Source organism: Canis lupus, chromosome 26 (genome assembly GCF_048164855.1).
Source record: "Canis lupus baileyi chromosome 26, mCanLup2.hap1, whole genome shotgun sequence".
NCBI classification, from domain to species: domain Eukaryota; kingdom Metazoa; phylum Chordata; class Mammalia; order Carnivora; family Canidae; genus Canis; species Canis lupus.
The window spans coordinates 32,332,466-32,347,601 of record NC_132863.1 but is presented as its reverse complement, the minus strand read 5'-3'; the positions used below and the strand labels follow the sequence as shown (position 1 = coordinate 32,347,601).

The 15,136-nt window shown below is 47.8% G+C and overlaps 1 protein-coding gene across 13 annotated transcripts in view; it reads left to right on the top strand.

Moving 5' to 3' along the window:
* Positions 1-15,136, top strand: part of PTPRT (protein tyrosine phosphatase receptor type T) — a 1,036,563-nt gene that overhangs the window by 731,529 nt on the left and 289,898 nt on the right. For all 13 annotated transcript variants that reach the window (XM_072801053.1, XM_072801054.1, XM_072801051.1 and 10 more), the window contains exons 10-11: positions 7,562-7,763; positions 9,231-9,333. In XM_072801053.1, the coding sequence (XP_072657154.1) occupies positions 7,562-7,763; positions 9,231-9,333 (305 nt within the window). The remainder of the gene's footprint in view (positions 1-7,561; positions 7,764-9,230; positions 9,334-15,136) is intronic.

Sequence of the window (15,136 nt, the reverse complement as noted above, 5' to 3'; positions counted from 1 at the left end):
ACTGGATTCCGAGTTTGCTTCCTCCTGGTGTTTGATCCCGGAGTCACCAGGAAGCCAGGCCGAGTCAGCGAAGGGGATATTGATTGGAAATCAGTAAAAAGCCATGTTGGGCAAACAAGCCAGCTTCCCTTCCGCAACACCTCTTTGATCTGTGGTAACTGAGGGTGTGTACGCAAGACCAGAACAACTCCCTGCAGGGCGGTGGCAGGCCTGCCATGCCCAGCCACTGTGGGCATCATCGTCCCCTGCGCTGGCAGCTCTGGGGAAGGAGCGCAGCCCACGCGAGGCGCTGGCAGGGCAAACCAAAGTCCCATCTGGGCCTCTGACCCCGGGAACCAGAGAAGCCCGGCAGGCCCTGGCAAACGTTAGCAGAACGCCTTGGCAGGTAGAGGTCACAAAATATATCCTAGGCACTCAGCTCGGAAAGTGGTTGTCCCGGGTTTCAGCGCAGGTTCTGCAAAGACTGAAATCCAGGGGCTTCCTTCCCCCCACTCTTCCCTTTCCTGAATGTCAGCGGCATCTGAAGGCCCAGGCTAGCGGACATTCACAGATCTTCCCGTCTGTGTCCAGCCTGAGCAGTCTCATCCGCCTTCAGGCCTGGCACCAAGTGTTGGCTCCTTACTCCCATATGTCTGGGGATCTCATCCTTCACCAGCCAGGACTCAAGAGCTCTCGGATTCACTCTCTTCTCCACCCCCTCAGCTTCCAGTCTAAACTGGGCCTTCTGACAGGACATCCTGTCATCGGGATGAGAGCCAGACCCTTCAAAAGGACCCCGTTCCCCCAGTCAGTTCAGTCCTCCTTCCGCTTGCCAGAAAATGCTCCTCTTCAGATTCAGCATGCATGAGAATCACCTGGAGGACCTGTTCAAACAGATTTCTGGGCCCCAGACCTGGATCCAGGATAGGTAGGTCCCAGGAGGTCTGGGATAGGCCCAGGAATCTGTACCCCTAACAAGCTCCTAGGTGATCCTGATGCCATCTTGGCTACGGACCACAATTTCAGTAGCACTGTTCTTAGATTAGGGTATGACCCTGCATTTCTTTTTTTTTTTTTTTTTTTAAGATTTTATTTATTTATTCATGAGAGGGAGAGAGGCAGAGACACAGGCAGAGGAAAAAGCAGGCTCCACGCAGGGAGCCCAATATGGGACTCAATCCAGGGTCTCCAGGATCAGGCCCTGGGCTGAAGGTGGCGCTAAACCACTGAGCCACCCAGGCTGCCCTGACCCTACATTTCTTTTGGTAGCCTCCCCTCTCCTTTAATGGCTCTCTCTTACCCTCAAGATAAAATCTAAACACTCGAGTATTCACATAAAGCCTTCCATGACCAACCTCAAAGCAGGGCTGTCACGTTCTGTTGTATAGTTTGTGCACCGCACAAAGACACACCACTAAGAGGTTCAAATCCACTCAGCACTAGACTATATTTGTCAGGAGGACTGTGGCTGGACATTAAGAAGGGTCTTTTTCTTGTCACAGAGGTAACCTCAGCTCACTGATGTACCAGGGGCTGGGATGGAGGGTACCTGCATCCGCCTGGAGAGGTGCCTCTTTCTAGTTTCCATAGGCCAATAGTCATCCTGCCCAGGAGCATCTCTGCAGCCTCCGCTCCCCCTTCCCCCTTGTCTCCCAGCCCTCTCTCGCCTCCTTCACACTCTCAGGGAAAGACTTCCTGGCCCCCAAAGCCTCCTCTATTACGTGCTCCTGAGAACCAGCCTCTCTTCCTTCAGAGCAGGTAGTAGTCCTAATGGCCTTTGCCACTCACTCCTGTGAGCGTGTCTATCCCCCTGACCAGACTATATGCTTCTGAAGGCTCCCCGGTGCTTAGCACAGGGCCAGGGCAAGAGCTCCGTGAATACTTGTCATGGATTCTCCTCCGCAGCCACAAAGACCTCACGGGTACCAAAACCCAGCATGCCACTTTTTGTTGTTGTTGCACCAACATTTTATTTTGAAATAATTCTAAACTTACAGAGAAGTCGCAAAAATAGTACAGAGTTCTGTACCCTTCACACAGCTTCCCTGAATATTAACGTCTCACGTCGCCACGGTGTATTTATCCAAACTAAGAATTCAGGTCAGTGCCTTACTACTGACCAGACCTCAGACATTTTTCTCACATTTCCTGAGTTTTTCCACAGGTATCCTTTTCTCCCTTCTTGGTTCCTGTGGAGCATTTGGATGTCCTGTCTCCTCCTCCTCTGCTCTGTGACAGTGTCTCGGTCTTGCCTTTTCTTTATGACCTTGATGTTTTTTAAGAGTGCTGATCGGCATGGAGTCTGCGTTGGTCTGATGTGTATTTTTTAATAAGGTTTTATTTATTTACTTGAGAGAGAGAAGAACAGTGAGGGAGCACATGAGCAGGGAGAGGGGCAGAGGGAGAGGGAGAAGCAGACTCCTGCCGAACCAGGAACCTGACTTGGGGCTCCATCCCGGGACCCTGAGATCAGGACCTGAGTTGAAGGCAGATGCTTAGCCAACTGAGCCACCCAGGTGCCCCTGATGTTGTTGTTTTTGTTGTTGTTGTTGTTGTTTTTAATTGGTGGGCTGAAATTCTGGGGAAAAAGACCAGAGGGTAGATACCCCTCTCATCACATCATACGAGGGGGCCCTTGAGCTCAATATGACTGATCATTAGCAGTGTTGACCTTGATCACTTGGTTATGTGGTGTCACCCAGGTCCCTCCACTTTAAGTTACCATATTCCCCCTTCCACAGTAGGTCTATTTAAAGTGAGGCACAAAGTCCAGCCCACACTCAAGGAGAGAGGAATTAGGCTCTTCACCCCTGGTGGGGAGGGGTGCCAAAGAATTTGTGTTCTGCTGGTGAAGCCACAAGCAGTAGCTAGTAACTTTGGGGGGAGACAAAGCTGTGCAGACATTTCATTCATCCTCAGTGCAGTCCACCGACCTCATCATTCACCCAGAAGTCCTGCCTGCAGCCTTTAGCACTGTGGTGCTCCCATGGTGAGTCCCCTTCCTTCCAGCCTGCCCTCTGAGGACACCTTTCCTTGGCACAGGCCACATTTTGAAATTCTTCTGCTTAATCCCCTTCATGGTGAAGGGTCCCACTCTACCACTGTCAGCCCTGGCTACCCAATCAAATCTCCTAGAGAAACTAAAAACTGTACCCAGGCCAAGCTCTTTGCATCCAGAGCATTTGATGCAGTGGGTTCGGAGTAGGGTGCAGGCATTGATACTCTTTACAAGGTCTTCATGGGCTTTCTGTGCTACGGAGTCTGGGCTAGAGTCTGGAGGACGATGGCCCCAGCCCAACACTCCAGCAGCTTCTTGCAGGAGGCTGTCTGACTCTTTTCTGGCAGAACCGGTCACTCCCATATCTGTGTCATCAAGGACCTGATTTCCTGCAATATCCATCAATGCTTCTGTTTGTCCCCAAAGTCAGGCACTGGGTTAGAAACACCAGGAGCAGCAGTACATGTGTCAGTCATAATCATTTTCCTGCTGTTGTTATAGTTCTCTGCTCTCTAGGAAAAACAAGGGCCCCGTGGCCAGGAAGTCACTGGCATGTGCGTTTCAGCCATCTGTGCATCCGCGCTGTTCAGGAGGAACGTGCTTGCATTTGATTTTTTAATTTTCAGGAAACCAAAGAGACAACACAAATGCCTTGAATAGGTCTCTTCTTGTGTGTTTACCTCGGAGGTCACCGAGAGGGCAAAGGCCATGCCTGTAAACACTTTTACAGTGGGCCCAAAGGAGGAGAAAACATTTTAACCATTTGTTTTGAGTTAAAGAGAAAATAAAATTAACAATTTTTAAAATGAACTAACCATGTTGGTGGTCTTCTAAGGCTCTGCTGGGTTGAGACCTCCAGCGTATGGGCTGGAAGCCATTTGGAGAAAGTCAGGAGTACATGGGATGCAGTGTCCTCTTAATCCCCTTCACCTGTCTCACCCATCCCACACCCGCCTCTCCTCTGGTAACCATCCACTTGTTAAAGTGTCATTTTAAGTGAGATCTAAAGATGAGGAGTCAATTAATTAGGTGAAAGGAAGGCCTGGGAAGGGAAAAACATGTTGCCTAGTTGGTGCAAAGGCCCTGTGACCCATAGCTCTTTTTAGACACTGAAACAGAGCCTTGGAATGAATATAAGAGGAAGGTCACAGGAGACCAGCTCATACAGACAGCTGAAAAACCACAGAGTAAGAGTGTGCTCTTAATCCCAAAAGCAATGGGAAACCACTGCTTTTTTTATTCTAAGGGGTGGTGTGACTTGATTCTCCTTATGAAGTGCTCACTCTGGCTTCTGGCTGGGAATCTCACTGACGATGATCAAAAGAGACCCGGGTTGACAGGCAGCACAGCACCTTTCCCCCACTAACTCTTTATTTTATGTTTGCTATTCTAACAAATCTTGCTCTTCCTCCACTTCCACAGATTCACATTGCATTATGCATTTTATGGCCACAGCTCCATCCCATTCCATTTTTCTCACCTTCTGGCTTTCCCTCCTCAGCCCAGTCCCCCACCAACTTCGTAAAACTTGCAAGTTAAATTTTTCAAAGACTGTTTCTGACAAAGCAGTGGGAATTAGATTTGGTGAAGCCCTTCATAAAAAATTGAAGACACGCTATATTAACATACATTGATTTATTCATAGTGTTTCATTACAAGTAAGTGAGGATCCTGTAATACCAGGAAAGGTTAGGAGAGCAGGGGAGCACGGTATATTATATTGACAGCTCGGTGGAAATTGAGTCGCTTTTGGATTGAATTTGGAGCGCAGAAAAGGAATTGGCTAGTAAATAAGGCATGAGTTTTACCTCCTAGTGTCTGTATATCAGTGTGGTTGCCACCAGCCCAGGCAGGGGGGCGGGGGTGGAATTTCAAAAGGATGCACAAGCACCTGGTGGGCTGGGGTTGGCTGCCACCCAGCAGAGCTCTCTGGATGTCTCGGCTCTTGTGCCACTGGGAAACTGGAATCCAGCTGCACTCCGGGGGCTCAGCAATCCCGTTTGCCACCACCCCTCTGGTCACACTGGGCTCAAGCCTCCCAAGCCTGTTCATACCCCCGGCCTTTGCCCAGGCAGTTCCCTCTGCCTGGAACCTAGAATGCTCTCACGTCTGCTCTCTGTTATCCTCAGATGTCAGCTCACATCTGAGATACTTCCATGAGCACACTGTCTTTGTGTATTTGATTCAAATACAAGCAGGTTACTGAGAAGAGGGAGAGGGGAAGGGAAAGAAGGTGTCTGGTGCAGGATGTGTTTTCCAGCCAGCTACCTTTGGAGGTGAACAGGAGTGAAATCCCTCCAGGAAGTCCCCTGGGATGCTTGGGGGGGTGGGGGGGCGGGGAGCATCACATGGGAGGAGCCCAGGGAATGTAGGCATCCTCTATCATCAGTACAGTGGCTGGAGGTGCTAATTACCCCCAGTTTCCTGCGAGCGCTCTCCCCTGGGAACAGCCCCCCACGCACATGTGTCCACACACATACCCAGACAGGTGTTTGCAATGCTTCCCTATGAGAAGCGTGGAGGAGGCCAAGGTGACCAGAGGGAAGGCTAGGGACAGGTTCACCAAGGATCCACAGCACAGGCGCCCCTGCCTAGGCTCTGCTTGCAAAGTGCCCAAATCCTTCAGCCAATGTGTTTCTCCGCCAGGGCTTGCTCTGCTCCAGGTAGTCTGGCCTCTCTCCTCAGCATGTGACATCAATTGCTATACCGCTCCTGCTTGACAGAGGAGAAAGAAGTTACCTCGTTCTCTAAAACCTCTGGTGCCCTTGCCAGAAATAGCAAACTGCTTATTTTTTATGTAGAGCTGGTGTGTTCCTGATTCTGCCTGGGTTTGGTCATCCTGTCAAGTAGGAGATGTTCTTGATGGAAGACAAGATGATGTAAGGTGCCTGTGTGGTTGCCTTATTTTGTTCTAAAATGGAAGGCACCTGAGCACAGGGCCAAGCCTTTATTCATCTGGGCTGTACGCGGTGCAGGTCCCAGAATACAGGGCGACACGGGAACCATTTGTGAAGGAGCAAAGAAGTGAAGGAGTAAGTGGATGAATGCATTCTTCAGTTAATGACATGTTGTCTCCAGGCCCAGCAGCTCCTCACGGAATAAGGAGCACAGCTTTTAGAACCAGCAGACCTGGATTTACTCATTGGAGCTACCGCTCTGTCGGTGGGAGAATGCTGCATAACCGTAAGAATGCTAGATCTAGAGCTACACTTGACAGCCTGCATGAATCTCACAAACATAATGCGGAGTGAAAGAAGCCAGACACTCAAGAGTATCTCCTGTATGGTTCCATGCATATAAGGTACAAAACCAGACAAAATGAGTCCATGCTATTGGAAGTCAAGATAGAGGTTATCCTTGCTGGCAGGTGCCGGGGTTCGATCGGAACATTCTCTCTTTTGACTGTGTGCTGGGTTATATGCCTGTGTCCAGTGAGTAAAACTTCATTGAACTGTAGAGTCTTCTGTATGTATGTATGTTATACTCTAATAGAACATTTTTAGTAGAACTAACTAGATGAAACAAACACACAGTCCTGTGTTTGTCACTTTAACAACTATAGGATTTAGGAATATGGCACTCAAAATGTGATCTATGGGGGCTGGTGCTGGGATGCCAACTGTTTTGTTACTTTCACAGCAGAGCAAGTGCAGAAATTGAGAGGGAACACTTAGAAACACTCATCGTACCTTGACACCGCTGCAACACTCAAGTGTGTGACGAGGGGATGGGTCTCGTTGCACAGCGCGGGCCAGTTTGGCTACTACCAGACTCATGTGGTGAATCACATGTGATGTGGTCTGCAGATTATTATGGTTTAGCAGTGGACTGAGAAACACAAAACTGGGCCTTCACCATAGAGGGTCTGGAGAGTGCTGATTTAATGTAAGTTACTTCCAGTTGAGCCTCAGTTTCTCCAACATTAAAATGAGAATAAATATCCTAATGTCCCAAGGTTTGGGGAAGAGGAACAAAGTAATGAATGAGAAAGCACCAGAGGGTGCCACGTGGAGTAAGGGACATGGGACCTGCCTTTTTAACTAACCTTCCCAACCATTCTTACAGGACGCCGCATGGAAACACTGCTTTACCGCCGTGCAGTCCAGTGTGGCAGATACTGGCCACATGAGGCTACTGAGCTTTTGAAATGTGGCCAGTCCAATGGAGTTGAGCCATAAGGACAAACTACATACTAGATTTCTAAGATTTAAGATGAATGAACAATATAAAATACTGCATTACATTTTTATGTTTATTATAGGTTGAAATGATAATACTCTGCATATATTGGGGTCAATGAAATATTAAAAATGAATTTTACTTTCTTTTTTACTTCCTTTTCTTGTGAGCATTAGGAGATTGAAACACATGTGTGTATCTCACATTCTGTTTCTGTTAGGCAGCCGTGCTCCTGTGTATCTGCAGTGGAGTATTGGGGGCTGGGATAATCTGTAAGGTGGACTGTCACAGCAGAACTTGCTTTTCAAGCCCTGGTGCCTTCCTCTCCTGATGGGCCCCTGGACGAGCTCCACCTAGCTCCCTGAGGGAGGTGTTCATTTGTCTGTTTGCTGGCTTGTTATACAGATCAACTATAAGGCTGTTGGCTCACTGGACCCGAGTGCCGACCTCTCCAGCCAGCGGGGGAAAGTGTTCAAGCTCCGGAATGAAACCCACCACCTCTTTGTGGGTCTGTACCCGGGAACGACCTACTCATTCACCATCAAGGCCAGCACAGCAAAGGGCTTCGGGCCCCCCGTCACCACTAGGATCGCCACCAAGATTTCAGGTATCTCTCATCATAAAAAGGGGAAAGGAAGAAACACATTCTGGGTCCCCCCCCCACGGATTCCTAATTTTCCTGAGAGCAAAAAAAAGGGCAGAGCCTGCTGTCACCTCGTGGTATTGGAGCAATTAGGACAATGCAGTCCTTAGCGTGTTAGCATTGTAGTCCTGTGAAGAAACCGAATCCATGAACTTCCTAAAATGTAAAAACCATACTAATTAGACTAGACCAGTGGGAACGCTAAGTGATTCACCAAATAATTTACCACACAATTGCATTAAATAGTACATTTTTTTTCTCATACAAATTGGTTTATAAAAATGTGATTTCTTCTTTTCAGGAATATTTCTTTTGGCAGTCCAGGGCACAGCACAGGTTCTCATGAAATGTCTGAGAAGGAAAGAAGGAAGGAAGGAAGGAAGGAAGGAAGGAAGGAAGGAAGGAAGGAAGGAAGGAAGGAAGGAAGGAAGGAAGGAAGGACGGCCTAGTACAAAGCCATGGAGGGGAAGGACGGACTAGTACAAAGCCATGGAGGCCTGAGATTTCACCTGCCATCCCCGGCAGGGCCCCTCCACCACTAGGCAACATCAACACAGAATTATCTCAGATCCCATTTTACAATTTACATTTTTTTGAGAATACCTATGCAATTCTGGCCTGCATACATACATATTTTATATAAATACCCACAGTGATTTGTGCAGCTTAATGTTTTCACTTATCTTTATACCATAAGCGTTTTCCATGTTGGTACATTGCTTTCATGATAATGTTCCGTCAAGTGGATGGACGTAATTTAATTAAACATTCCCCTGTGGTTGGATATATTTGGTGCTTCCATGTTTTTATAACATAACGCTTCAATAAACATGTTGCAGAATAAAGTTTAATTCCTTGGTTCGGATTATGACTTTAGGATTAAATTCCAGAAATTGAAATAGTGAATTATAAGAGATGTGAGTTTTAATAGCTCTAAATACAAATGGCTAGATCGCCTTCCCAAGGGATTAGATTTCATCTACTCCTTTCAGTTGGGGATGAGAGGAGGGAGGGTCTTATGAAAAAAAAAAAAAGAGAGAGAGGAAAGATAAGAGGAACTAGTTCATCACCACTGTAATTTGCATTTCAAATGTGTTTAACAAGGTCGACTCTGCTTTCCCTCTTTGTTAAGTACTTAGACTTCCTGAATTTATCTGTTTATTTGATGTGGAACTTTTTGACTCCTGAGGGTTGCTGGCCACCTCATTGCTGTCTTTTCCCATACTCTTGTCTGGAAGGGACCCACGGGCAGGTTGGAAGGAGAGGATGCTCTGCTGAAAGCCTGGGATGCCTTGTGACTCTCACCCAACCCTTTCCCACATGTCCTCCTTCTGGTCATCCTGGGTATCTTTTGGGATGGCAGCAAGGGAAGGTGGTGAGCTGGGTTTGGGATCTGTGCTGAATGCCCTTCTTTCTCTGCTGTCTGTCCAGCTCCATCGATGCCAGAATATGACACAGACACCCCCCTGAATGAAACGGACACGACCATCACGGTGATGCTGAAACCTGCTCAGTCACGAGGAGCCCCTGTCAGGTGAGGAAGGTGCTTCTCTTGGACTTCGGGGCTTTCCTTCTCTGCACCATGCAGTGCTCATGAGCAAGACTGGCCAGAAGTGAGCTTCTGGAAGACAAGGGTCAGCAGACCCAAACTCATTTCGGGGTGGCAGTGGCAACTGAGCCAAGAGCCTCTCCCCCAACAATGAGGAGTTAGGACTGGTTCAGAGGGAATATGCTAATGGGCATGTGAGGAGTGCTGGAAGAGAACTTTCTGGAATACACCTATAATTAGTTTGTTTAGTGGGGTTGGAGGCCTGGAAACAGGATCTCCTGGCAAGATCACCCTTCCATGTCTGACTGCCATTAACAGAGAGATGAACAGACTCACTGAATTCTACAAACAGCCCTACTCAGAGATAATGGGAGTGGGGCAGGACCTCTGGGCTGGTCCAGTTTAAGGCCTTAGAGTGCTAGAGAGCCTTAGGAGGACTTGCAGAGTCACACTGGTGACTACCACAAGAGGCTATTGGAGTTCTGGAACATGTTTACAGCCCAGGCAGTAAAAGCAGCTCAGTAGCTAAACTGACCCAGTACAAGTCCATGGGGTCATGGCTGCCAAGAAGGGGGCATCACTTCTAAACAATTACACTAGGCACCACGGCTGCAGCTTTCAGATTGGCTCAGTTCAGGGGCGCCTGGGGGGCTCGGTTGATTGAGCATCTGATGCTTGATCTCAGCTGATGTCTTGATCCCAAGGTCATGAGCTCAAGCCCCACTCTGGGCTCCAGGAGGAGCCCACTTAAAAATTTGGCTCAGCTCAGTTCAACAAGCGTGCATTGAGTATGTTATAGGCCAGGTATCGGTGGTTCGCAAGGGATCAAAATGATTCATGTATTCATTCATTCCTTCAACAAATGTTTATTGGGCACTCACTTAGGGCCAGGCACTGTTTAGCAGCTTGGGAGACAGTAGTAGTAAACTAGCTGTGAATAAGTCGTCTTCTAAGCAAAGAACATCAAACTTGAGTTGGGAAGCAAGAAATGTGGAAACATAATCACAATACGGTGCATGCTTATGGAGATACACATAGGCCGTTATGAGAGCTGAGGGAAGACGTTCCCAGCTGACCTTCTCAGGTGACACCCAGCTATATCTTAAATTTTATATAAGATTTTGCCAAAGTATTAAGAGGGGGTCCAGCATGACCAAGACATGAAGGAGAGAGTTCATCCAAGACACTGGATTTTGCTTTAGCATAAACGTCAAGGCAGGAGTGGTGGGGTGACAATGGGGGCCATATTTGAGAAGTTCCAGCTTGTTTGCAGGGCCATGGGGAGCCACTGTGGAGCCATATGCAATGTCACTTCTATGATACTGGAGACTAGAAGACCAGCCAGATGGAGGCTATGGATATGGTCTAGTTATTGGTTTTCCAACCTGGGGTCCAGCTCTACCTAGAAACTGTAGGAGACAGGATCAACTGCAAACAATTTGGAAGTTGCCATGTATTCTAAAGATTTCAAACAGTGTTCTACTCTGAGTCAGGCCTTGCAGCAGGTTTGTGTAGTGTTTGTGGAGCATCTGACGAAAAGGTGCTCCTTTGCCTTACATTCACAAAGGTTATTCCAGAACAGTCTTCCAGAGCAGATAGATGGTGGCATCTATCACATGACTGACTGCTTTTCTTCCTGTTACTCTCATGCAACATTGTCCTTTGCTTATTTCTGATACACGGATTTCATTCTCTGTATATATACTGTAAGTGATTATCCTCGTTTTCACGTGGATGAAATCAAGTTAGGATGCCGAGGCTCAGAAATGCCCCAGAGCACGCAGAAGTTAAGTAGGAAAGCTGAACTTAAGTGCAGGTCTTCTGGGTGCCAAATCATGTGCTTCATTTAGGCCACAATGCCTCTCTCCCTTTCTCAGCTTTTAACCTCTCATACAGCAGCATTGGTCACTATTTTAAAATCTTAGATAGCTTCTCAGATGATAAAAGTCTAGCCCAGAAAAAAGGAACATCTTTCTCACCATTGCACAGGCCAGATCTGACCGAAGGCCTGTGACCTTTATATTGGAGACCCACATGTCCCCTTTCATTACCACAGGCCTGCAGATCAGCATGGGGACCTCATCAGCTGGCCTCCACTGTGAGGCTCCCGGCAGGTGCAGATTCAGTCTGGCTTGCTGCTGACTGCTGGCTGCTGTGTGGGGTGAGAGAGGATGTGACTTTGGTGATAGCAGACCTGGATTCAGATCCTGCTATAACACTGACTTTGGGCAAGATACTTAATCTACCTGGCCCTCAGTTTTCCTGTCTAGAAAGCACAGATGGTAACTGTTTCACAGAGGTGGAATAAAATATGGAAGTGCCCAAAGCGAGCCAGACCTTCAAGAGTTAGTTCCTTCCTTAGCTTTGCTTCTTCTCCGTGGCACTTAGGAGGTTCTCTTCAAAACAAGTTTTTGAAAATCTACCCTCACTATAGGGTCATGGTGTTGCTCACGGTGTCAAATTTCCACAGCTTTTCGAGGCCCTAATTCCATGGTTGGGAAGGAAGGGCTTTGTTGTTGTTTTTTTGTTTGTTTGTTTGTTTTTTGCATATTAAAAAACAGTTCTTTATTATCTCGCAGTTTCTGAGAGTCAGGGCTCTGGGAGTGACCTAAAGTCACTGGCCCAAAATCTCTAATGAAATTTCAGTCAAGTTGCTAGCTACAGAAAAACTTGCCTGGGAAATATTCACTTCCACACTCTTTCATGTGGATGCTGGCAGTTTTTTTTTGTTTTTTTTTTTTTTTGGCAGTTTTTAACTTAGGAGCCCCTGACTTCATTCCAGCACAAAATTTCAGAAAAAACTTCTTATAAGAAAAAAATTATACTGAGAAATAAGTAATCTTGGTCTTGTCCAGTGGCAGGATAAAGTTAGTTTTCCTACAGAGGATTCAGGGTCCCATGCTCAAGATGAATCAGATTATATAATATCTGTGAACCTCTGAAAACTCATCAAGCCCAGCTGAACACAGATGGGAGTAATTATCATCATGTTTTATTGGGCAACTGTTATGTTCCAAGAATTTAACCTTGACTAACCTATTAGTATTATTATAGACCTGTTTAGAAATGAGGAAACTAAAGTTCATGGACACAGACCCAGTAAGTGAGGAGCTGGGGCTTACATCCAGGCCTGTCCAAATCCAGAGACCAGCAGAGGGTTCCTGTGAGGAGCCCAAACCAACGTCCCTGGGGAAGCTTTTCCAGCTCCCCCAAAGAGAGGCCCCTTACACTTTCCCTCTGAGCCTGCATGCTCTTGATTTTCACATCTTTTTTTTTTTTTTAATTTTTATTTATTTATGATAGTCACAGAGAGAGAGGGAGGCAGAGACACAGGCAGAGGGAGAAGCAGGCTCCATGCACCGGGAGCCTGACGTGGGATTCGATCCTAGGTCTCCAGGATCGCGCCCTGGGCCAAAGGCAGGCGCCAAACCGCTGCGCCACCCAGGGATCCCATCTGTTTTATAAGCTCATTACATCCTAAGACCACAGTCAATCAGGAGGTGGAAGTGGAAATGCCCCCAGTAGCAGCGAGAACTGACAGTGAGCATGGAGCAAGAACACAGAGCGAGTCTACAAAACAGGCACAGGGACTCTCTAAATAGGGAGGTGAACCTGCTGTATCCCCTGCAGCCCCTCACAGCCATGGATGTTCATTAGTTGTCCTGGTTCAACTAAAAATGTACCATTAGGTTCTGTGTCTTCAAATCAAAAGAGGCTACTAGTTTCCAGTAAGCCTTTGCTACGTGCCTGCCCCCATACGTAAACTCTCTATATCCTCACAACATTGCAGTAATAGTCTCCCCATTTTGCAGATATGGAAACTGAGATAAATAGAAGCCAAGTAAGTTGACCCAGGCCATGAAACAAGCAAGTGGTGCAGGCATGATTTAAACTCAGTTCAGCTGACCCTAAGCCAGCACTTATTTCACACTACCTCCCAAGGAGAAAGTTGTGCGTGACATATTTTAGTGACATTTCCACTGGAAAAAAATTAAATGTCACCGCTCAAAGGGGCAATGCTTGGTGTCTAGAAATGTCTGGCTGCTTTTCTTCCTAAGGCTCTGGATCACTGAGAGTGGGTACACGCTCAGTTTCTGGAATTATTTTCAGACCGTTGCTTGGGCATTTGCCAAGAAGGGAGGGAGGCTAACCAGTGCCAGCCTACATGACTTCCAGGTCAATGGCAATGACAGCAGTGGCAATATCAAAGAAGATTTCAGTTACTTTAACCCTGTTTCACCTTGAACTCTAGGCACTAGGATGCCCATCGAGGAGGTAGTTGACCAGTAGGTCATTCAACATATATTTATTGAGCTCTTGCTATGTCCCTGGAACTGAGCTAAGCAATGGGGATAGAGCAAGAAACAAGGTAGATGCACACCTGTCCTCTTGAGGCTTACTGTCCAGTAAGTGTGCATGTGAATGGGGAGGGACGTGGGGCATGGCGCAGCTAAACAGACACAGTGCTGAAACTGGCAAAAGGAGATAATATGAAGCCTGTGGGGACAGTGTATTGATGGAGAGAACTGGACTGGCCAGAGAGATGGGCAATCAGGCCAGTGAGGGGTCCCGCAGGTCGGAGAAACAGGGGTGTTGAGATGATAATGAAGATTCTCTAACCATAGCACACAACGAGCTCACTGGATGGATTGGATCACGGATGCCTGGAATCATATTGTCTGGTTGATAGCTCCTTTAATTCTGTTGTATCATGTGACCTTCACTTGCCCAGTGAGTCAGATGGGTGGGAAGTACCGTCTCCATATCCACTATCCACCCTCCATAGCGGGGAGCTGAAGCCTAAGATGCTAGGTGATTGGCCCCAGAGCATGGGGCTGGCTCTCCATAGAAGCCCGTGTGAGGACCCCGCTTCCTGCTTCTGAGTTCATTGCTCCCTCAGGAGGTTCTGTGTTCCCTCTGCCCAAGGATGTCAAGTAACCTTTTGCTGGGGGGCTGTTGTACAGTGAGCATCCGTTAACTAGGGAATTCGGTGCAGGCAGGATGACTTCACGGGTGGGGCGGGGGAGCTCCGGCCCAGGACTGTAGAGGCCTAGCCTGTAACCTGTGTGCCCAGCACGTCTCAGAGCAAGGCTCTCCAGCGGCCTCACCCCTGAGTGTTGGCTGTAGGCCCCACCCCTGCAGCTTTCTCTGTCTTTCTGTGTTCCAGCCCCAGCAGTGCAGCCAGACCCCAGCCCCTGCTCTGCAGCTCGATGTCCCTGGGAAGCCCCAGGGGCCTGACTCCACCTGGTAGGACTGAGCTTGCCAGGAGGCGAGGGGTAGAAGGGCTGATTGCTCCCGCACCCCCATCCCTCCATCCAAACCACCTCGGAAGCGTGGCCTATTTTTCTAATACTCCGCAATGGAGATTTATTGCTTTTGCATTGCTTTCCCCAGGCCTTCAAAGATTTATTGGTTTTTAAGTGTCAGAATCCCAGAATTGCTTAAAAGATCAATCAAATAGTGACTAGAATCTAATATTCAGCTCCAACTCGAACCCGCCAAACCTTCTTCCCCCACGCCCCACCTGTCACACTGATGTATCTGTGGTAACCTTCATAAGAAAGTAACTTGGAAAAAAAACTAAAAAAAAAAAAAAAAAAAAGAAAGTAACTTGGCCATGAATTTATCACCCATAATGCAGTTGCTGAAGCAGAGCCCCAGATTCTGTAGCAAACCCTCCCCCGAGATCCGCCGCTGGCTTCTTTGGGGGGTCCTTCTGTCCCCCTGCTCTCCTTCCCTCTCCTGCCAGTCCCAGGGACCTGTCTGCCTCGCTCCAGAATCAGCTTTG